General features: G+C 27.1%; 1 protein-coding gene across 1 annotated transcript; it reads left to right on the forward strand.

The window, feature by feature from the left end:
* Window positions 1-253: 253 nt before the first annotated feature.
* Window positions 254-22,084, forward strand: LOC122503298 (integrator complex subunit 10). Its single transcript, XM_043613781.1, has 8 exons — window positions 254-558; window positions 785-852; window positions 11,314-11,557; window positions 11,704-12,211; window positions 15,264-15,580; window positions 16,981-17,145; window positions 17,852-18,110; window positions 21,806-22,084. Exons 1-8 carry the CDS (start codon window positions 388-390, stop codon window positions 21,967-21,969), a joined length of 1,896 nt encoding a protein of 631 aa, XP_043469716.1. The 5' UTR covers window positions 254-387; the 3' UTR covers window positions 21,970-22,084.
* The last annotated feature ends 3,622 nt before the right edge of the window (window positions 22,085-25,706 follow it).

Raw genomic sequence — 25,706 nt, forward strand, 5'->3', positions numbered from 1 at the left:
ATTTTTAATATTTGTATTAGAATTTATAAACTCCCATTGAAAGTAAAATTACCTTTCATTTTCTGTTACCTACCAAATATAATAATTTATTTAACAATAATTAGGAAAGAAATAGAAAGCTTTTCCGTTACTATAATTTTTTTAATAACAAAGAAAATGTCAGTATCTCCCTCTGCAGTGAATAGTCGATAGCACAAGAGAATTTATTTGCAACAATATCACATGTCGGTAAAGCAGTCCATAGAAACGTCAGAATATTAGGAAGGTTATGTTGACAAACTTTTGCAAAGAAAGTTTTTCTAATTTTTTTTTATTATATATGTATTATATATAATATTAATTGTATATATTAAACTAGAAATATAGAATTAATTATATGTTTAATTAATGAGAATTTCTCTAACAATGTTGGAGAAAGCGGCAACTTCCGAAAATCAATTATCAAAAGAAGATTATTTAATTCTAAGAGCTAAAGAAGCTTTAGCCACTGACATTTATGCAGCAAAATCATGGTTAATTACGGCAAAATCTTTATTTCCGCACAGTGCTAAAGTACAGGTAAATTTTTTATCCTATTACGTGTAAAAATATGATTTTTATAATCCAAAACATAATCTAAAATTTGATTTCATATTCTTGATGGTATTTCTCAATTATTTTAACTGTAATTTGCCTATAGTTATAGACAGTTGTTAGAATTCTATAAAATAGTAAATAATTGTGTTTTTATTTTGCTTAATTACAAATTATTATTAGTAATAATAATGTATTTATTTGTTTATAGTTTGAAGCTTACAGGGTAGAAAAACTCGCCAAGAATGTCAAGGAGGCTGCCAAATGTTTTAGTGAAATGTACGTTTATATTTATATTATATTAATTATTTCAAAGAGCAGGGTGGCTACATGTCAGTAAAGTCAGGGAAATGTCAGGAAAACAAAATTTTTGTCAGTAAAGTGAGGGAAATGAAAGGAAACAAAATTTTCTGTCAGAGAAATTAAGAAAATTGAGTTTTTGTATTTTAATAATTGAATTTATTCTTGAAGAACTTTCGGAAAATTATTTAAAATAATTAATTTAGAGATGAAGTTTAATTGAAAATTGTAGAAAATAATAGAATTCAGGTAATTGTAATTTTTAGAAATTATATCGTAAATTATACGATATAATTTTGAAAATTTTAGAGAAATTACAAATGATTGCAGAAAGTCAATTATTTTCAAAAGTAATAAAATTCTTCGCAGAAATTCAATTATGTATGTTCAAAAATTATAAAACATTCTCGTCAAAATTTCAATTATCTTTAGACATAATTTTAAATTCTTCTCCGTAATTCAATTATTTTCAAAAATTTTAATAAAGTTCTTGACAAAATTTCAATTATTTTCAAAAAAATGTCCTCAATTCAATGATTTTTAATATTTGCTATTTTAATAAAATTTTTCAAAAGAATTCAATTATTTAAAAAAAATTTAATAAAATTCTACGCAAGTCTTTAATTATTATTTCCATAAAATAATAAAATTTCACAGGAATTCAATTATTTACAAATTTTTTTATAAATTTCTTCGCAATTATTCAATTATTTTCAAAAATAGTAAATTTTTTACAGGGATTCAATTGTTTTCGAAAATTTTAACTAATTATTTTTTTGAGAATTTAATTTTTTTGAGAAAGTTTAATATTGTGGATTTTTTAAAAATTATTTGAAGTTTTTATTTTCTAATATATAGGGGAGAGTGGGGCAAACCGGCCATAGGATATTTCCATTGAATTAAAGTTTCATAAAAATTATTTTTAAATATAATGTTTCTTTCATTAAAATATTTACTTACAATGAAAAATAATTGTCTTCCAATGAGAATTGGACCCTTTAATATTGTTACTCTGATAATGACAAACATTTTTATTTTTTGATAAAAAAAATATTTATTTAATTAAAATTCAATCCCGTATTATTATTTTCATTACTACAACCATTGTTTACATGATTCTTTATGTTTAAGTATTATTGTAGATAATGAAATCCAATATTATAAATAAAAAACCAAACGGTCCGGTTTACCCCAGGGGGTGGGGCAAACCGGACCTTTTGCAAAATTTTTTAAAGTTAACACAGCAACTAAACAATAAAAGATGAAGTATAGGTGTCTCTGGGAAAAAGTTGCGCAATTAAATGATCTTTCAAACAAGCCATCGAAAAATGAAATCGGTTGATTCGTTTAGTCACAAGAGTCAAAAAACCGTAAGTATGGCCGGTTTGCCCCACTCTCCCCTATTTATTTGAAGAATTTACGAATAATTGAAATTTTGTAAAATGAATTTTAAAATTTTCAAAGAACTTTTTCAAAAATTATTAAAAATAATACACATATAGGGTAAGTGCGGGTATAGTCGGACAGTACTAGTAGTCGGACACTTTCGTGTTTTTTGGCAAATAAATAATAATGCATTGTGATAATTACTTTAAAAAGTATACTAGACGAATGTGTGAAGTTTATATTTTATTAAAATAGTGTTATTTTCGAAAATAATGAAACAAGAAATATTTTATTTAATGTTTTAAAAATCATGGTGTCCGACTATAGATACAACCATTTTCGAGTAGCGCGATGAGTGGCACAAAGTTTTGTTGATAATTAATCATAAATATTAAAACTTATAGGGTTTAAATATTATATTAATAACTTCTAATATGCTTGAATTCCATTTTCCAGCAGATAGCAATTAAAAAATTATCTGTTTTACTTTATAAATTCAAAATATCTGACAGATGTCCGACTATAGAAACAAGGAAAAAAAGTGTCCGACTACTAAAGCATTTGTAATTTTTTATTAAAATGTTTATATTTTATTAAATACTCAACTATTTGTAACAAATTTATATGATTTTTAATCCTGAAGAACTCCTTTAATTAATAATGTGCTTATAAACACAGAAGATATTTGCTATTTCAAGAAAAAAACCATAATTTAAGATTGTATCCTTAAGTGTCCGACTACTAGTGCATTTACCCTAGAAGAGTTTTAGTCAAAAACACGAAAAAGGAATTTAATTTTAAAAAAGTTATTAATTATTGCAGAAATTCAATTATTTTCAAGAGTAATAACGTTCTTCGCAAAAATGAAATGTTGTTCGAAAATAATAAATTTCTTCTTAGGGATTAAATTATTTTCACAAATAATAAAACTCATCGCAAAATTTCAATTATTTTTAATACAATTTTAATCGAATTTCTCGAAAAATTTAATTATTCTTAAAAATTTTATTAAAATTCGTCTAAAGAATTCAATTATTTTCATAATTCATAAAACTCATCGGAGAATTTCAATTATTTTAAAAACAATTTTAATCGAATTTCTCAAAAAATTCTTGAAAATTTTATTATTAAAAATCGTAGAAAGAATTCAATTATTTAAAAGTTTGTTAATAAAATTCTTTATGGAAATTGAATTTTAAGAAACATTTAATTGTTTAGTAAAATACTTATTTTCATAGTTAAATAATTGAATTCTTGTAGGTAGAATTAACTATAATTGTACGATTAAACGAACTTACCTGAAGTGAAGTTCAATCGAAATTATGCGAGTAGATCTCGTCCGAATAGATCAAATGTAGTAACGCAAGTTGCTTGATCCATGCCACAGTTTTTTTTTTTTAAATATTCGCGCTAAAAGTTTCGCATTACCTTACTAGAGGGCATCCTTCCATTATATCGCCATTACGCTTTGATGTTTAATTTGATTCAAATCGATATGGGTTGATTAGGGTAGGGTGGGAGTGATCTATTCGGACGAGATCTACTCGCATAATTTCGATTGAACTTCACTTCAGGTAAGTTCGTTTAATCGTACAATTATGCTACGTGATCTCGTCCTCTAGATCAAATGTAGTTGTTTAAAGATAAGAATTTCGATTTGAATAACACCTTTTATTTTTCGCAGTTTAATACAGTACTTGCGAAATTACATGTCTCTCGAAGAGGACGATTGTAGAATTTACCGAACACATTTGATTTATGTGACCAACCTGCAGCCGCTCTTATGTTTTCAATACTTAAACCTTTTCGTTTTGCTGCAGACACAGCTGCATGTTTCGCGCTGTATCCCGCAAAGGTGCTGACGTCTATTCCGCTCATGCTCATGATTTCCTTGAGCCATCGACTCAAAGTTTGACTACTCGCAGGTTGATATGGTTTTTTATACGTTAGTAACAATGAATCCACGCCTTCTGGTCTGACAGAATTGGTTTTTTCCATATACGTTTGAATTAGTGTTGCCACGCAAAGATTTGGCTGCTCTGACATAAATGGAAAATATAACAATGGTTGATTTTTGCCTACTCTCGTAGTTTTTAGTCTATCGGGAATATAAATTTTTATAGCATCGTCGCATACTTTAATATTTTCTAAGTTAATTTTAGATAAAGTTTGGAGGCGCTGAGCAGTAGATAAAGCCATGAGAGTTACTAATTTTTTCGATAATTGTTCTAAACTCAATTCTGAGTTTGGACCAAGGTCTGAAAGATATCTTAAGACTACGTCTGGGTCCCAGATATCTTCGTATTTTGCACGCGAAGGTTTTTCCACCGAAAAACCTTTACAAAAGCGCTTAACGATTGGGTTATTTCCTAAATCATGATTCAATACTAGAGAGACGGCTGAGCGATACGTATTCAAAGTCCCATACGTTTTTATCGATTTCGACACAGACGTTAAAAAATCTATAGCTTCCGATACCGATGCTTTGAACATTGAAAGATTCCTTGTTTTGCAATAACTCCACCAGAGCCTCAAAGGCTTGTTGTATTGTTTAATGGTGCTGCTCGCTAAGGACTGGAGTGTCGTCGGAATTGATGCTTCTGGGACTCCCTGTGCGAGAAAAGCTTCCCTGATAATAGTCCTGCTGCCAGGGTAAGTTTCTTCGAGAGAGGATGGTTTTCCCTAAATGGACAGATAAGTAATTCAGAATCCGGTTCAAAATATATTGGTTTTTTCAGTAACAGAGAATTGAATAAGGGGAACCAAGACTGTGTCGGCCATAATGGAATTACTAGTACCCCTTCGGCTTTATCCGTAATTATTTTTTGCAGAGTTCTAAGGATGACGGAAAAATGTGGAAAAGCATAAAATTTAAACCCGTTCCAATTCACGGTGAACGCATCTATTGCGTAGGAGTTCGGATCTTGTTTCCACGATATAAATTTTTTGCATTTTTTATTCGCGGTGGATGCAAAAAGATCAATTTTGAATGGGCCAAAAGTATTTTCAATTTTATTAAATGCCCAGGGTGCTAGTTCCCACTCTGTTTCCTGTGGTAATGACCGTGATTCCCGATCTGCATCTACGTTTTCATGTGAGGCGATGTACGAAGCAAAAATCCAAAGGTTGCGTTTTTCGCACCACTGCCAAATATCTTTACATAAGCAAGTTAATTTTGGGTACTGTATTCCACCCATTTTATTTATGTAAGATATCGCAGTTGTGTTGTCTATACGTAATAAAATGTCTCGTGATCGCAAATTTTTTGCGAAACATTTTAGTCCGTAAAATGCGGCCAACAATTCTAAGAAATTTATGTGGTGTTTCTGATCTTCGAGACTCCACCAACCATGGATTTTTTCTTCGTTACATACGGCGCCCCAGCCTGTCAGGGATGCGTCTGTAAAAATTTCGAGAATAAAGACTTGTGAAGTAATTGGGTTTTTTGATAATGATATATTATCGATCCACCATTTAATGTCCGGTTGCAACGATTTTGAAAGGGAGACGTATTTGTCAAAGTTATCATTTTCTTTTGCTAGCGATAGAAATTTTTCCCTTTCTAAACTTTTGGTATATAAGGTTCCGTACTTAACGGCTGGACATGACGCGACTAGGGTACCTACGAATTGTGCTAACTCCCTGATTTTGCATTTTCTTAATTTGTAGAATTTATTAGCTTTTGTTAAAATCGATATCTTTTTCTTTTCCGTTAGTTCTAGAGTCATTTTGTTTGTGTCCCAGATGAACCCTAAATATTTTATTTTTGTTGTTATTTTTGTATCTGATTTTTCGAAGTTAATGATAAAGCCTAAACTTGTTAAAAGTTGTTTCGTGGCTATAATATTTTCTTCACATTGTTTTTTAGATTTCCCGATTAATAAAAAATCATCTAAATAAACTACGGAAAGGAACGAACGCGATCGAAGATTCTCGATGACTGGTTTCATAATTTTTGTAAATGCATATGGGGCTGTGCATAATCCGAATGGGACACAATTAAATTCATAAATAATGCCCTTAAACATGAACCGTAGGTATTTTCTGAAAGGTTTCGACACTGGAATTAGTAAAAATGCATCAGTCAAATCTAAAGTGGCTAAAAAGGCATCTTGAAAAAGAATTCTAGCGACAGTTTTTCTGTCCTCTAATTTGAAATGGGGTGGGTTTATAAATTTATTTAATTTTTTCAAGTTGAGTATAAAACGTTTTTCGCCATTCGATTTTTCTGCCAAAAAATAGGTTGACAGGAATTGACCTTTAACGGGTGGACATTCTGATATTGCCCCCTTTTTGAGCAAAATATTAATTGCCGAAAAATAATCACTTTCGTCCTGAGACGAAATTATTGACTCCTTAGGAGATTCAGTTTGCCAGGGTTCACTTACGAACGGGATTTCGTACCCTGTGACGTACTGATAAATTATTTTATCGGATGTCAATTTTGACCAATTATGAGCGAACAGTCTCAGTCTACCAGCGATTATACTTACTTCAATTACCGTTGAGTCTTCTTCTGCGTGTTGTACCGAGTGAATTTGTTGATCTGACCCCCCCTCGTCCTGTAATTCCTTTTGGGGGGGCCCCTGTAGTTTAAATGTTTCGACGAATCCTCTTTAGAAAAAGTGCGCTTCTTAAAATCGTTTGTCCTCCTAGTTGACGAGCCTACAGGCACTGTTTTAGCAATATCTTTGCTCGATCTTTCGGCTGCTTTTGCCAATTTTAATTTTTCGGCGAAATTTTCTCCGTATAAAAGCGTATCGACTGGGCATTCATCTGCGATTTTTTTGACTATTAAACTTAAACCAGGAGTAATAAATGATCTTCTTGTCATTGACATCCTATAGTGGAGGTCTGTCAGAAGTCCTCCTGAGTCTGCTAGATCACCAATGAGTGGTAAAAGGGTAGGGTCATTTTTGGATCTTATTATTAATTCGGTTAAACACTTTCCCATTGCGGAGATACCAGATCCTAACTGGTTTTGCGTTATCACTTGGAAGCTGTCTTTTTTTAATGACAGGTCTCCGGTGGAGCATTTAATTTCCGAATTTAATGGTGGAGCTTGTAGTGTTTTGCAATTTCCGGGAAAGGGATGTTTTTCTATCAGTCCTTTTTTCATTTCTTTGGAAATTCCTAACCCCAGATTTTTTATCCATACTTCTGATACAGAAGTGTAAATGTCCGGACCTAATTTAGCGTTTTCGTTAACATTACCGAGTAAGCTGAGAATTTCAGCATCGATTTGGGAAATTTCTTGATCGTTTGTGGTCGAGTTTTTTCGTTTTTGCTCGGTCGATGTCGCGTTTGTGTTTGACTTTGAACGATGGTTTCGCCGAGAAGTATTAGGCGATCGAGAGGTCCGTGATTTCCTCGAGTAAGAACTTGACGATGATGATCGAGATGACCCTGAAGATGAGGAATTATATCGACTAAGACGTGGCGCGCCTCGCGGACTACGCTCGCCGCTATTTTTGTCGCGTTTTGGTGTGTGAGCCATGGACCGAGAACGATTTCGAGACTGACGTGACGTACCTCGCGGGCTACGCCCGCCGTCATAATTGTCACGTTTGTGTGTAGAAGATGTGGAACGAGAACGATTTCGATTCTGACGTGACGTACCTCGCGGGCTACGCTCGCCGTCATGATTGTCATGTTTATGTGGAGAAGATGTAGAACGAGAACGATTTCGACTCTGTCGTGGCGCACCTCGCGGGCTACGCTCGCCGCCAGCTTTGTCGCGTTTATGTGTAGATGTGGAACGAGAACGATTTCGACTTCGGCGTGTCGCGCCTCGCGGGCTACGATCGCCGCCTTTTTTGTCTCCTTTTGATCTTTGGTGATTCTTTTCTCTTGATTTTGACCGAGATCGGTGTTGCCTGTAACGTGACGAATCTCTCGGACTTCGCTCGCCGTTGCTATCGTTTCTTTTATGCAAAGACGACGACGCGTCTCGCCTTGGCCTCTTAAGTCGTTCCAATTCTTGATAAATCCGCTCTATATCCTTATCTCGTTGCCTTTTCCGGGAACCTCTTGGACTACGGGACTTCGATTTCTGACGTCCCATCACTTATAATTTATCAAAACTTTATACACTTTTATTTTTATTCTAATTAATTTCTGACACGTGTGGAATGGATCGCACAGAAAAGCGTAATGGCGATATAATGGAAGGATGCCCTCTAGTAAGGTAATGCGAAACTTTTAGCGCGAATATTTAAAAAAAAAAAACTGTGGCATGGATCAAGCAACTTGCGTTACTACATTTGATCTAGAGGACGAGATCACGTAGCATAATAATCGTCGTATTCATTCATTCATTCTGTCCAGTCTGTCCACACCTGAAGTTAGTCATGGTTTTTCTTTTGTTTTTTATTCGTTTTGATAGAAAATAGAAATAAAATATAAAATAACGATTTTTTAACAAAATTCATGCTTTTGTTTTTTATATCTTTTGATAGATAATATTACATTTCATTATTTTGTTATTTTTTTTTTAATTTAATAATATTATTTTTATTTCTCAAATAATTCAAAAATATTTTCATTAATCTAAAAAAATTATTAATATTATTATATTATTCATTATTTCCTTTGTTTTTAAAAACTTAGCATTTTGTAACAAACATTTTAGAAAATTAACAAATGTAAATCCTGTGAAATATTTTCTTTTTTTTAATATGAAAAACTTTATTACTTGACAAAATTTTGACTTCTTCCTTGACTCTAAAGAATATTCTGATTCACTCTAAAAATGATTAGATACTCCAAAAAATGTTCCATTACATTTATTTACGAATTTCTTTAATTCTAAAATTATTTGAAAACATCAATAACTTCTTTTCTAAATAAATTTTAATCATTATTATTTTCCCACAAGAATAAATTATTTTTAATAATTTTTGAAAAAAGTTCTTTGAGAATTTTAAAATCCATTTGTTTACGAAATTTAAATTATTCAGAAATTCTTCAACTAAATACGAATTAAAAAATAAATACTTCAAATAATTTCAGAAAAAAATTCAATTAAACTTTTTAAAAATAATTAATTCTACAGAATTGTTAGTTATAAGTATGAAAAATACAAATTTTTAAAGAATTTGATTTGGAACCATTTTAAAATTTAATTATTTCTTAAAATTCATGCTATAATGCTTTTAATATTCAATTATTATGTAGAACTTTAACTGAAATTAATTTTTAAATAAATTTTTATTAGATAATTTAATAATTTGAATGCAAAAATAAATAATTTATTGAATAATTAAAATTTCTTAAAATTTAAGTCTGATAAAAAATTTTATCAAAACATTTTTAAATTAATTTTTTGAAGGCACAAATATGAAATTTTATGCAAAGTTAGCAAAGCAGTGATATATTTTGTAAATTTCAATTTTTAACGAAATTCATTTTTCTTACCAAATGAAAAAATATGCATAATTTCTATTTTATAATCATAATTTTTGCACAAAATTTTTTTTTTAATTTTTGAATTATTTTTTGTGATTAAGTACCAGTTTTTATTGTTAATAGGCATTATTATTAATTATCTATTAATACTAGGAGAAACTACACGCGAGCTTTAGCGCGCGTTTTTTTAGCTGTCACCTGTAATAATTTCAAAAGATAACATTTTTGTAATTATACATAAATTTTTCGAAGAATTTTTTATTGAAATTTTGTAAAGATAATCGAATTTCTTTTGAGTAATGACAATAATAATAATAAATTAAATACTTTGTTTGGCGGGCGTGACATTTACTACTTATTTATATTATTTATAAAAAAATTTTAAATAGGTACAAATTTAATAAAATTCAATTATTTTTTTAATTTTGAAATAAAAAATTATTCTAAAATAATTAATAAAAAATAATTTTTTCTCGATAGTTTTTCAAAAATTGAATTATTTAAAAAAATCAATTTTAAATATGTGAAGTCTAATTATTGTTAAAAACAGGAAGAGTTTGAAATATATAAAATATTTTCAATGCTGAAGAATAACATTCCGAATTTTCTTATGAATTCTTCTGAATAATTGAATTTTTGAATGTTAATGACATGAAAATAATATTAATTAATTTTGACTAGAAAACTATTAGAAAGAAAATAACAAATAAATAATTAATTGTAATTTATTTTTGATAATTAATAAGTCAAATATAATGTAATGAACATATTTTTCATTATCGTCTCATTGGCATTCACGCTTTCATTAATTTTTATGTGACATACATGTAATGTAAAAATTACATTATTGTTATATATATTTTAAAAGTGAAACAAGAAACTTCACGCGCGCGTTATTTGTGCTAGTTTTCTAATAAAAATTGATTTAAAAATGAATTTCAGTTAAAATTTTAGATAATAATTGAATATTAAAAGCAATATAGCTTAAATTTTTAGAAATAATTGAATTTTAAAATTATAATTTTTTTAAAAAAGTTTAATTGAATTTTTTAAATATTATTTTAAGTTTTTATTTTCTAATATTTATTTAATTGAAGAATTTACGAATAATTGAAATTTCATAAAATTGAAAATTGTTAACAAATGGATTTGAAAATTATCAAAGAACTTTTTCGAAAATTATTAAAAATAATCGATTTAAAGAAGAATTTTAGTTAAAAATGATTGAAAATAATAATTGAATTGATAATGATTTTATCACTCAGTCATCTTTAATTATTATAAAACATGAAGAAATCGATCACTTCGAGTCGAAGACTCGGAGTTATCGACATCTTCATGTTTTATAGTTATGAAAAATTTAATTTACAATTTTAAGTAAAATGTTCTCTTATTTGACTCGGACTAATTATATTTTTGTCAGTAATTGATCCGTAATTTGTCATTTTTGGTTCGTAAAGTCCGCATTTTTAAATACTTTCACTGGTTCGAGCCCTGTAAACTTTCATATTTTCCTGTAAAAAGAATTTTGCCAGGGAAAATAATTTTAATGTCAGTAAATTGTCAGGGAAATTGATAAACTGAAACTTGTGACCACCCTGAAAGAGAATATGTATCTATTTTTACGAATTTGTTTTTCTATTGTAGATTTCAAAATTTCCCAGACGATCGGGATATATGGAAAGAAATTGAAACCGTAACGGCATGCCTTCGTTCAGAGCAAAATGATCCGGAATCGGAATTATTATGTCAAATGTTTCAACACATTCCCCAAGATTTACAGCACCGTCTTTTAATAATGACTGCCGATCACAGCGAAGACACGATGGAACACTGCAAATTGCTTCTTCTACTTCTACGAAAATTTCCCCAAACAATTTCCACTCATGGCGTAAAAATATATTTATTTCTCTACCAATTAATTAAATATTTTGAATTTAAATTACAAATTAAGTAAATTCTCTTTAAAAAGTGAATAAATAAATAATCGTGATAATAAGAGAAATAATTAATATTGTTTTTGAAATTAAATTTCAGCCTCGCTTGGTTGAGACTCTATTAACAGCGGAGAAACACAGTCATCCAGGTCGGGCTGTGAATGGATTTCGTCGTTTATTAACGTGCGAGGCACTACCGCTTTTGGGTGCAGCGCCTGTTGAATTAAATCCCCGTCTAAGTCTTCGATTACTCTATAAAGCAGTGGAATTTTATTTGGCCTTCATTCAGCAGCCTCAGGATTTTCAAATAATTCAACCATGGGAGCGATTGTTTCAAGTTGTTGAATTAATTGGGAAGAAATTGGGCTGGGAATTGAGTACATTCTTTACAACACCATGGAATCGGGAATCATATTGCGAACGATTGCATCAATACGCTGTAACGCACAGTCTTGGAATGTGCGATGAAGTTATTGCAAGACAACTTCTTGTTTGTACTGTTGTTGTTTTATTGAGGATATGGAATGAGCATTCAACTTTGATGAATGGTGGCGAAACAACTTATTGCCTCATTGAAGCATTCGGCGAACCGAATTTATCTGCTTCAGGTAAAATTTGAAAATTTTAGAACATTAAATTTGTTTTATTAAAATTTTCCATTAATTCCATTAATAATAGAGAATTGAATCGATTAAACTTTGGATAAACTTAATTTTCTTTCATTTCTTTTTAATATTGAAATGATTTGAATTTGTGGCATTTTTTTACTTTATAATTAATTAACTATAATAATCGTCTTATTCATTCTTTCATTCTGTCCACACCTGAAGTTAGTTTTTGTGTATTCTTTTGTTTTTCTTCTTTAAAAAAAATTTGTTTTGACAAATCGAAAATATGCAGGTATTTTTTCATAATTCATCCTAATAAAATAATATTCAAAATTAGAAAATTTAAAAAAAATGATGATTAACAAATGAAAAATTTACCCATTTTGTTTATTAAATGCTTTATTTTATAACAAATTTCGTTTGACTGATCTAAATTATGCAAATTTTTCTCTTGTTTATTTATAAAAAATAGAAAATTTGTTAAAAAATTTTGATTGAGAAATAGTAAATAAATACCCATTTTATGCATAATTTTTCTTTCTCAATAACAATATTGTTCACAAACTCATTCTTTTATTTTTGAAAAAAAAACATTACATAATAATGTAATGTAAATAATTTACATTATTTCAATTTTTTAATTACAATTGTTTTAATAAAATTCAAAGTTTTTTTTAAAAATGAACGAAACAAATGTTTAGAAATTCTATTTGTCAATTACAAATTTTACTCAAAAAAAAAATGGTCCGTTACATTTTTACGAATTTCTTTAATTGTAAAATTATTCAAAAACATCAATAATTTCTTTTAGAGTCATTCCATTATATTTCGACTAAAGTCGTTGCCGACTAATTTTGAAAAATTGTAATATTTTGCAGGAATGATTTTAAAGACATTAGAATCACTGAACAAAAAGAATTTTTAAAATATTTTTTATATTTATTGTAAAATAAGCATCTAAAGTATACGAAGTCGTAAAAAATGTCACTTTTCCATCTATTAGAAAATATTAAAAACAAATAATTTACTATTGTTACGGTCTAATTTATAAAATAGACACAGTTTACTTTTTATCACTTCTGAGAGTGACAATTTATTATAATACTCAATATTACACTTTAAAGGCAGGAATAAGACTGAGTTGCAAAAACGTTTGCAGCTCATGTCGAATATGAAACAATACAGGTGGGGATATATATTTTTGCTGACTATAACACTATGAAAACGTAAAAAAATTATTAGAATTTATTTAAATGAATTGGTTTAGTATTATAAATTGAAAAAAACAATTATTAATAAAAAATATTAAATGAAAAATGATTTTAAAGTTCACCTGGCAAATAACCTAATTTTGCAAATTTCATTCACTAAATGTGAGAAAGAGAAATCATTAAATTGAATAAAACCTTATGAAATATAAAGTACCTGTGATTAACTTTTAATTTTTCTTATCATTTTCTTCCTTTTTTCTTCACAAATGTGAAAAAATAAGCAATTAATATTGACACTTTGCTTATTTTCACGATTTTCATTTGTAGATAACTTTCACCCAGAAAAATGAAAAATGTCGAAAATTGGATAGTAATTACTTGATCACTAAATACACACACTGGAAAAAAATTTTCTTTGGTCCCGAAGCTATTTTTGGAAATAATTAATTTTAAACTTTTCGCTATTTTTATCAGGTTAATACATGTGCTTTTTTTAAACTGAAGTTGGTTCAAAACGATTAAACAAGAAGAGCTGACTTCGTCCTTTAGAAAACACATGTATTAACCTGATAAAAATAGTGAAAAGTTTAAAATTCATTATTTTCAAAAATAGCTTCGGGACCAAAGAAAATTTTTTTCCAGTGTGTGTATTTAGTGATCAAGTAATTACTGTCAAATTTTCGACATTTTTCATTTTTCTGGGTAAAAGTTATGTACATATGAAAATCGTGAAAATAAGCTAAGTGCCAATTTTAATTGCTTATTTTTTCACATTTGTGAAGAAAAAAGGAAGAAAATGATAAGAAAAATTAAAAGTTAATCACAGGTACTTTATATTTCATAAGGTTTTATTCAATTTAATGATTTCTCTTTCTCACATTTAGTGAATGAAATTTGCAAAATTAGGTTATTTGCCAGGTGAACTTTAAAATCATTTTTCATTTAATATTTTTTATTAATAATTGTTTTTTTCAATTTATAATACTAAACCAATTCATTCTCAATAAATTTTAAAATTTTTTTACGTTTTCATAGTAAATTCTTTGTTTTTTTTAATATTTTCTAATAGATGGAAAAGTGGCAATTTTTACGACTTCATATACTTTAGATGCTTATTTTACAATAAATATAAAAAATATTTTAAAAATTCTTTTTGTTCAGTGATTCTAATGTCTTTAAAATCATTCCTGCAAAATATTACAATTTTTTAAAATTAGTCGGCAACGACTTTAGTCGAAATATAATGGAATGACTCTTTTTAAAAATAATTGAATTGCTTGAAGGAATTTTATTAAAAATTTTGAAAATAATGTTTTTTAAAAGAAGTTAATCAAAATTGAGCGTGTCGCTGCAATAATCGGTCGAGCGCTCGGTTGTTGCATTTATGTTTATGTAATGTTTATTTATGTTGTTTATTTATGCTTATGTTTTCGTCCTATAAAAAATCTCAAAGACAAAAAAGGCGACACGCTCAATTGTTGAAAATAATTGAATTTATATTAAAATTCTTGAAAATAATTGAATTTAATTAATATTTTTAAAAATAATTATTGTATTCTTTCGAGAAATTTTATTAAATTTTTATTAAAAATAATTGAATTCTTGGGAAGAATTTATTCATTTATGAGAAAAATGAAATTCTTGAGATAAATTTTATTAAAATTATTGAATTAATAATAAACAAGAATATTTAATATTATGTACTCAATAAATGAATTCTTTAAATTTTAAATCTGTAATCATTCAAAAATTTATATTTATTCTTGAAAGTATTATGAAATTTTTTAATTTAAAAAATAATATTTAATAGGTACAGTATTTAATAGACTAATTTTTTTTAGAGCCAAAGTTGAAAAAACGAAAACGTGAAGATGCAATGAGTATTGCGATTACAAGTGACAGTGATTATAATGGAAATGGGCTCGCGTTGGCAGTGAGATTATGGGATTTGCTTCACAGTACGGAATACTTGCAGAGGGAAATTATAAAACTTAGTGCACAATTTCGTCTTGATCCATGGTTAAATTTTTTCCTCACCGATTTGGCAATGTATAAAGGTTTGCATCATGAAGTTCTAGCCAGACTTCCACAGGAGCCAATTACACTGTGCTCACATTTACGTATGGCGAGTACATGCTTCTTCGTTAAAGATTTTAAGGTATTTTTTCTTGCTTCTCGATTATGTACCTATATTATTAATTTTTCAAAGAGATTTCATTTCATCGATGAATAAATATTTATTTAATAATTTATTCTTGAGGCCTCAGATATTATGACATTTTCGACTTTTTTTCAATTATTTTCAGAAAAATACGACTTTTTTCGACTTATTTTTAAAAATTGTAATTAAATTTTTAAAATGTACCTATAATTAAAAAACTTTGAAATAATTGAAATTCTGTAAAATTTAACTGAAAATAATTGATTTCTTTCAATTATTTTATTACAATTTTTGAAAATCAACTTTTTGATAAATTTTAATTGCAAATTTTTAAAATAATTGAATTCTCAAAAATGTTCATGAAAAATTTTAAAGTGTAAATTTAAAAATGAAAATTAATGAAAATCAGGTTCTAAAAATTAGAGTGAAATATTTTTGAAAAAAGTAATTATTAGAATATTTTTATTCTAATTTTTAAAATAATTCAATTATTTTCAATATAATTGCAAATTTTTAAAAATCAACTTTCTGAAGAATTTTAATTGCAAATTTTCAATATAATTGAATTGTAAATAATTTTAATGAAAAGTCTTCAAATGTAAATTTAAGACAACTAAAAATTAATGAAAATCAGCTTCTAAAAATTATATTAAAATATTTTTGAAAAAAGTAATTCTTAGAATTTTTCCATTCAATTTTTTTTAAATTCAATTCTTTTCAATAACATATTTCCGAAAATTTAAATACAAAAAATAATAACATTAAAATTGTTTAGAATTATTTTTAACATTTTGGAGAAGACAATTATGTTCAAAATTTTTAATTAAAATTTTTCAAAAAATTATTTTTTTTTTAAATTATTCAAAAATTCTTTTAAGAAATTCAATTCTTTTCGAAAAATTACATTATAATATTTTTAAAAAACTAATTCCAACAAAGTAAATTAAAATGTTCATATTTATAATTACAATATTCTTAAAAAATGTGATTACTTTATTTTTTCAAAAATTCAATTATTTGGAGAATATTTTACCAAATTACAACTGTTTGGAAATTTTTCAATTCTATATACCTAATTGAATTTTGGAAGAGTTATACTTGTAACTTTTAGAAATTATTAAATTTCAGAAGGTTTTAAATTGAAATTTTTAAAATTTTATTTCCCGTGAATAAACAAATAAAAAGTAGGTACTTATTTAGATTTTTATTTAACAAAATTATTGGAGTTTTAAATATGAATTTTTCGATTTTTTTGTGTTCTCAATTGACTAAAGAGACTTTTTGCTCTTTAAAGTCGATCCGTTTATTATTATTTTTTAATAATAAAGCATATTACAACCTAACATATTTTTTACCTATGTATGAATTTATTTTTTTTATTCCTTATTGTATTACAGGGAATGTTGGAATATATTTCAATGATTGCGAATCTTTTGCCATCTATCCGTGGAAAAGTTTCAAATAGTTTAACAGTTCCGTCAATTCGTCATTTACATTATATTACGATCGCTCGATTTCCAATTCTGCAATATTGCTGTAGATTATTGTTGGCTACTTTAAAGGTAAAAATCATTTAATAAAACATTAATTCTTTCTTTTTTTAAGTTAGTTTTGTTTTAATATTATTGTTATTCGTATCTTCTGGAAGAACAAATATAAGTTTTCAAGAAAAAAAATTGAAACCTACAAAAATTGTTTATTTAGACATTTTACATATGATGAAAGTTTTCTTCATATCAAAAGGTTAAACTTTTTCAAAACTGATTCGATTTAAGTCAATAATGACTTATTTTCTTCAGAAAATGATTCTCTATAACTTGACCGTTCAGATTTTTAAACAAATACACAGTTTTGAAAATACGCTTATTTGTTTAAAAAAATTTTTGCACTTAAAATTTTTATGGTAATTTTTTGTGAAAGATTCAGTGGCCATAAAATAAAATGGGTCAGATTAAATGTTTCATTCGGCAATTTTTTTGTAAGTAGATACAAAAACGTTTGCTACAAAATTACGCATAGATTTCAAAATTTACCAATTTTTAAGAAAAACGAAACTTCAAAAATGGTAAAAATATTTTGTGACCCATTTTATTTCATGATCATTGAATTTTTCACAAAAAATTATCATAAAAAATATTTTATGAAACATTTGGAATATTAACATTTAAAATATAGTTAAAAATATATGTGTACTCTCCTCTTAACAATATAATTAACAATTAATATCTGAAAATTTTCAGCATTTATTAATTAAATTAATTTTTTTAGGAACATTTCACGATTCCAGGTGGAGTCGGAGACCTAGCGATAGGTCACGCTTTAGTTCTTATGCAAATTGATTGGCCGCAGGAGTCAGAAATTTTATCCACTATCACAGAAAGAATAAGAACGCGAGGATCATTTTGTTATCCTCTTTTTCAAGCTTACATAATAAACGTCGATATTTTAGAAGAATTGACATATCTCTGGACCGAACACGGAGGCGGCGTTTCTCTTGATATTGGAAGTAATTCCGGAATGCTCCAAAGTATGTCGAAAACTTTTTATTAAAAAAAATTCTTTTCAATGTTAATTACTTTTTTTTTAATTATTTAACAATTTTTAATTTAATTTAAGGGGACATTCCAGTTCAAAATGTCAAAAAAATCGATTTTTTTGTTTTTATTTTTGGATTTCTTATAGTGTCAAGAATACTCTCCTAAAATATTATTGCAAAATTCGAAGTAAAACAAAAGTTATACATCCTTATTCTTCGCCATGTCAAAGATGTTTTTGTATGCGGATAAGCAATCGAATGATTTAAATGTTTTCTCATTTGCATTTTTTAAAAAAGACAAACAAAAATGTATTTGGTGTTGCTGACCACAAATTAGATATCAAATTTTCAAAATTAAAAATGGCGGATCCAATATAGCGGAAAAGAAAATTTTTTTCGTTTAATTTTTTTTTCGTCTACCATATTGCATCCGCCATTTTTAATTTTGAAAAAATGATGTCATATTCGTAATCAGCGACCCCAAAAACCCCCCCGTAGCGCTTTTCAAGCAAATCCAATGATTTTGAAAAAAATGTCCGCCATATTGGATCCGCCATTTTGAATTTTAAAAATCTGATTCCATATTCGTAATTAGCGACCTCAAAAACCCCCGAGTAACGATTTTCAAGCAAATCCGATGATTTTTTTAAAAAAATTTCGAAACTTATGAACAAAAACTTTAAATGCATTTTTCTCAAAATGTCTTTTTTTGATCTGGTAAGAGTGATATGTCGAGTTCTTCTGAAGCGATTTTAAAAAATCAAACGGCTTTTGATTCAGCGTCATCATGCCTATAAGTGGAACCTCAAAAACTGGAAAATTTCAAACTCCCTCTTTTTTTATAAGAGAAATTCTGAATAAAAACACCTTTTTTTTGCTTATTTTTGGGAAAAAGTACTCTAAAAAAAAGGGGGGGGAAGAAAATTCGACTTTTTTGAGGTTCCACACCTGAAGAAATATCTAACGAAGAGAATGTCACTTCGTTTTTGGTTTTATCTGTTTTAGAAAGTTTGGAATCGATCTTACCACCGAAAATGGGCATTTTCGAAAATGGCGTATATCGCCGCCATTTTGAAATAAAAATGAAAAAAATTTTTTTTTTACAAATTCTTAAATAAATTATTTATTACATGTAAAAGAAATTTTTTAAATAAATGTCATAGTTATTTTAATAATATATACTAAAAAAAGCCTTCTTTTTGCCTGTTTTGAACTGGAATGTCCCCTTAATTTAATTATTTAATTTCACAAAAATCCAATTATTTTCATAAATAATAAAAATTTGTTAAGGAATTCAATTGTTTTCATAAAAAATAATTTTAAATTCTAGAAAATAATAATTGAATTAAAATGATGAAAATAATTTTGATGAAGTTACAGTTATTATTCTTATAATATAAAATAATGATTTTATCTCTCGATCATTTTTAATTATTAGAAAACATGAAGAAATCGATCACTCCGAGTCCTCGACTCGGAGCAATCGATATCTTCATGTTTTATAAACAATACTTTTATAAGTTGTTTAATTTAAAAAAGGTTTGAATTTAAAATTTTTGAATGTCTTAATTCCTGTGGAAAATCCTGTTCCAAAAGTAAGATTAAAAATAGAAATTGTACAAATATTTTTCTTCTTTTTCTAAAATAAAATAATAATTTTATTTAAAAAATTGTGATTTATAAACAAAAATAATTTAAAATAAATAAATTTTCTATTTCTTAAACATAATTGTTTAACAATTTTCTAAATTTGTTTAGAAGTAAAGAACAAAAATCTGCATAATTTAAATTTGACAAAACATAAAATTTCACAAAATTTTAGTATTTTCATGAAAAGAAGTGAAAAAAATTCTGATAATTTCTATTTGTCATTACAATTTTTAATTAATGAAGGTTATTATTATTTTTATTTTATAATAAAAATAAAAATAATTATAACATTAATTAATAATAATAAAGTACATGTTCCGGTTCTGACTGTTATAGTCCCTTTCGGCCATGCGCTACAGGCAGTTATCCGATCCACGCCCTCAATTAATATATTGAAAATCATCAAATTGTTGCAAATAATTTTATCAAAAAATGTGATAAAGAATTTTAACCTTCAAAGAATTTTATTATTTAGGAAAATAACTGAATTCTCGCAAAGAATTTTATTAATTTTTAAAAGTCCTAATTAAATTCTATTGCACAATTTCTTTGAATTTTTTTAAACTAATGGAGTTTCTTTAATAATTTTAATTGACAATTTTGAAAGCAATTGAATTTTATGAAGAAGAATTTTATTAAAAGTGAATTGAAAATAATTCAATTTTTGCGAAGAATTTGACTATTGTATTTATAAAAATAATTGAATTGTTTCGAAGAATTTATTAAAATTTTAGGACATAATTGAAATTTGTGGAAATATTTAAAAATATTTGAATTCATCCGACGAATTTAATTAAAATTGTTTTGAAAATAATTGAATTCTAGCAAAGGATTTTACTATTTATAAAAATAATTGAATTTTTTCGTAAGATTTATTGAAATTTTAGAAAAAAGTTAATTTTTTCAAAATGTGTTATAAAATTTTTTTAAAAAATTTAATTCTTTTGCGGAATTCAATTAAAATTGTTTTGAAAATCATTGAATTTTCGTAAAGATTTTACTATTTAAAAAAATAATTGAATTGTTTAGAAGGATTTATTAAAATTTTTGAAAATATGAACAGTAATAATTAATTTTGTACTTAATAAGTGAATTTTTTAAATTTTGATTATGAAATTAATTAAAAAATTTATATTTGAAAATTGTAACGTGGTGAATCGTTACTTATTTCTCCAAATCTGTCATGTGTAGGAAAAGTAAATTTCATTATAGTGAGTTGTTCGTCTGTCTCTCTCTCTTATCATAGTTTTGTCTTGTTTTCTTGTCAAGTCCCTTGTGTGTGCCCTTGGTTCAGCGACCCGAGACCTGTGTCATTCGTGAAATCTGAATTTAAATGATTTCGCGCATGATTAATTGCCAGAAACCGTCACATGACCAATGACCCTTTCCAAGACCATTTTAGGTGCTGTACAGTGAGGATAAGAAAGAAGGGTTTTTCCCAATTTTCCATAGGAAAAAGGAAGAAGCAAAATGTGATGAGGAGATCGGATTTACACTTGTTTTTCACTTACTTGCAGAGGTTCAAGTAGTCGCGACGTGATTTTTGACTAGCGTCAATTATCGAATTTCGTTATTGAATATTTTATTTTATATTTTGTTGTTTGATTTAGAGTTTATTTGGTTTAATTAATAAATGGGTTTTATTTTATTAATTGAGAGTTTTTAGGGTTTTATTTCTATTTTTGTTTTTGTGCTGTTAACGGTTGAGAGTGCCCCGATGAGATTTGTGAAGTTAGTTTTCGGAATAATGGGTCGTGATGTAAATTTGTGACGTTTTATTTTTCTTTGGAAAAATTCTATATTGCAAATTTCACCCTTACAAAATAAAAAATTTTATAATTTGCATAACAATAATAAATTGAATGAATAAATTGCTAATAATAACAAAATATACAATCTATCTAAAGATAATAAAAGACAACTTCAGAGTGTGAGAGACAGAAAAAGTGAATGAATGAATGAAAGAACATTCAAATTATTAAAGTTAATTAATTTTAATTTTGTATTATTAATTAGTCAAAAAAAATATCTTGCAGATCGTAGAATTGCGACTAGAGGCGCTGACAAAGGTGTTAGAGAAGAAGTGAAACAAGCCATGAGACGACAAGCCGCTCGAGACGGAGTCGATCAACTCGACGAACTTCTTCAAAGATTTATAATTCACGAGAAAAGTGCTATTCTACATAGTTTAATAATATAATAAATTTTTAATTAATCAAAAATAACTATCAACAATTATTGTATATAAATCAATCAAAAGTTTATTTATACAAATTATGCGCTATAAAATAATACATATAGAAGATAATAATGTCGATTATTACATTTCTCTATTTATTTATTTTCATTTCGTGAAAGTTTTTCTTTCTTTAGTTTACAATATTAAGCACTGCAAAAGGAGCTGACATGCAAAAATTCCTCACTTTAAAAAAATTTTATGTATTAGCAATGAAAAATTCTTAAATGCACAAATTTTTTTTCTTTTGTAAATTCGATTTTCACTTACACAATCTTTTACACACATTATAAAAACTATCATTTTTATATATATTATATTTTTTTATTTTGTTAATTAAGCAAAATGCATTTATTAATTATTTATTAAACGTACATACAATATGTATATTTCTCACTTTACTATTCTCATAACTGATAAATATAAAAATCGACAAACTATTTTTTGTTTATAATAATATAATAACGATGATAATAATCTATCAATAAAATAGACATAAAATAAAACTACAATTAAAAGAACACAAATAAGATGGATAATTTTCAGACAAAAAAAAAGAACAAAAATAAATTTAGAGACAAAGACAATAATTTAAAAATAGATCAATTTTTCCTGACATAAAGAATAAAAAATAGGAAATTTCTATTTTATAGAAAAAAAATAGAAGATTTCAACATTTAATAAGAAAAAAGGAAAAAATAGAAACAAAATATAGAGAATAAATAGTGAAAATTAACGATCACTCCGAGTCAAGGAAAATAAAAATAAAAGAAATTCAATTCTTTTTACGTTTCGGCAGCACAGCTGTCCTCTTCAGAACTATAATTTATTATAAAACAAAATATTAAAAAAAGATTTTTTACAATTTTTTACAATCTTTTGATTAACAATAAAAAATTAAAATTAAAAGACAACCCCCTTAGACCTGTTGTCTCCACTATTGGTTCCCCAACATTTTTCTTTTCCAAGCATGTATATATAACATATTAAATGATTCTTTTCCAAAAGCCAAATCTCATATACGAAATAGTTTTGATTTCATAGAAAGAATAAAAAATCTTGATATTCCTGACGGTCACATTCTGATTAGCCTTGATGTCGCTTCTTTATTTACGAATGTTGGCTCCAACCATGTATGTGATTCTATCATTAAACGTTATTCAGTAATTGCACAAAATGTAAATGGGTGATTCTCCGCGTAGCGCAGAACTTGGTTTTTTTCATGTTGTAATGGAAAAATAATAAATAATTTTCATATATTTTTACAATTCCAACGTGAAAAGGTTATCTATATGTTTAGAAACAAAAACCAATAACAAAACACAAAAAATAACTTCCTTAAGTTAATTCAGGAAAAAGAATCAATGTTCTAATTGATTTATTCATTTTTCACTCATTTTAAGTTGGGAATTTGAAAAGGGAATCACAAAATTATCTTCACCGACCTCCACCGACCCTTAAATATTTTACCACAAATTAAACAATTATTTATATAAAAAAGGTTAAATAAAGCGTAGTTATATTGTTTTGGTCAATACGAATGAGATCCACTTTAAACTGATTGAAAATTAATGATACTTTTTTCAAAAAATTAAAATATCCAAAGTCGGTTGAAAAAGTTCCCACCAGCCTGAGTCTCCACCGACCTCAGAATTTCCACTGACCTTCGTATTACGAAGAACCTAGTGCAAATGTAGTGTTATGGTGCCACATATATAAGGAATAAAAAAAACCTATAGCTCAGGAAAGTTTACTATAAATTAGTTATAAATAAATTTACATAAATTACCACGAAAATTTTTATAAATTACCGCAAAAATTTCCATAAATTACCGAAATAAAAATTTTCAATTGTGATTTCTACTTTGCATATTTTTAAAAATTACCGACAAAATTTCTTTAAATTACCTTACAAATTGCCATAAATTACCTTATAAATTTCCATAAATTACCGCGAAAATTTCCATAAATTACCAAAATCCAAATTTTTAATAATAATTTAAATTTTACATATTTTTATGAGTTATCGCGAAAATTTCCATAAATTTCCAAAAATTTCCATAAATTACCAAAATAATAATTTTTAAATGAGATTTACGCTATAATATTGTTTAAATTACCGCAAAATTTTTTTTGACAGAATGTGTCCAAACAGTGAATTAGTTAATTACTACACTTGTTTACAACAAAAATTATAAATAATTTTTCCGGCCCGCTATGGATTTTTCTTTTTAAAGCCTTTATCTTTAAAAAAATATATTGATAATAACCATAACGATAAAAAAAAAATTTTTTAATTTTATAAACCAAATCGTGCGCTACGCGGAGAATCACCCAAATATACCTCTAGATGACTTATTGGACGCTTGTCAATTTCTTTTCAACAACACATTTTTTAAATTTAACAACAAATATTATCATCAAATATATGGTACACCCATGGGCTCATCCATTTCTGGATTGTTTGCAGATATTGTCATGGATGACCTTGAAACGGTTTGTAATGATAAATTATCGTTTTAGTCCAGGCGCCCTGTCAATAGTATGTGACATAAATCCTATCCAATAGGCAAAAATGTTTTTTGATAGATTAGTAGCATAGAAACAAAGGCCAACAGTTTGCACCAACCTACACTAAGCGCGTTTGTTGTTAAAAAACTTTTAAGATGACAAAATCAGTTTTTTTGTAGTTTTTTGAGGATTGTTCTTTTCAGTGAAATTTCAGAGAAAAAAGTTGTTATTAAAAGTTATAGAGCATAAGAATACCTAAAAAATGAGAGGTCGCACGATATTTTTCACCAATTTTTTTACGAGTTACAGAATTAAAACCATAAAAGTCAAACGATTTTTAAATATTTTATAATTCATTTAATTCTTATTTAATCAATCTTTCCCTTGGCAAAATTATTGCTTTTGAGGCCCTTAATAAGCATAAAAAATTTTGACCCAATCGGATTACAGTGAGTTCTCGCGAGTCGTTCAATTCTCGAAAATTTTCAAGATCATAAAACTCACGAGTCGTTCAACGCATAAGCCACGCCTCCAAGGCGATTTCAGGGATGTGTGAAACATATTTATCGCCCCGAAAGACACAATATTCAATGGCTTTGGTCCGTTTAAATTACACAGCACTGAGCACCAGCGCGCGCATACCAGAAATTGAACGACTCGTGAATCGGACACTGATCAGCTGTTGAACGACTGACGAGTTTGAACGACTCGCGAGAACTCACTGTAATAGTTTTCCCATAATCTGATTGTTAATTAACAAACTTTTTTTTGCATTGAATGTCAAATTTGTGAATCGTTAAAAAAAATTTTTTTCAAGTTGCATTTTACTCTTAAGAGTCTATATTTTTGATAACATGTATTGCGGAATAAAAAAAGAAATTTTTATTGCTAAAAAATAAATTTTTAAAAATGGTCAATTTTTCACTATAAACAATGAAGCATATCTCAGTCAAATTTTATTTTAGAAAATCGGGATAAAAACATCTTTATTCCTTGTATCTTCCTACAACTTTTAAGACCAAAGTGATTAATGTAGCTCGAACGGTATTAGAAATAATTTTTTTTTTCAAAAAAAACCCAGACAATTTGTTTATTAATATTTTTTAATTTTTTTCGTACAGATTTGAAGATTACAATCTGCAGTTTAATATAAAAAATCGTGAAATTTATCCATTCATTATTAATAATTA

Source organism: Leptopilina heterotoma, unplaced genomic scaffold (genome assembly GCF_015476425.1).
Source record: "Leptopilina heterotoma isolate Lh14 unplaced genomic scaffold, ASM1547642v1 Lhet_26, whole genome shotgun sequence".
Lineage (NCBI taxonomy): Eukaryota > Metazoa > Arthropoda > Insecta > Hymenoptera > Figitidae > Leptopilina > Leptopilina heterotoma.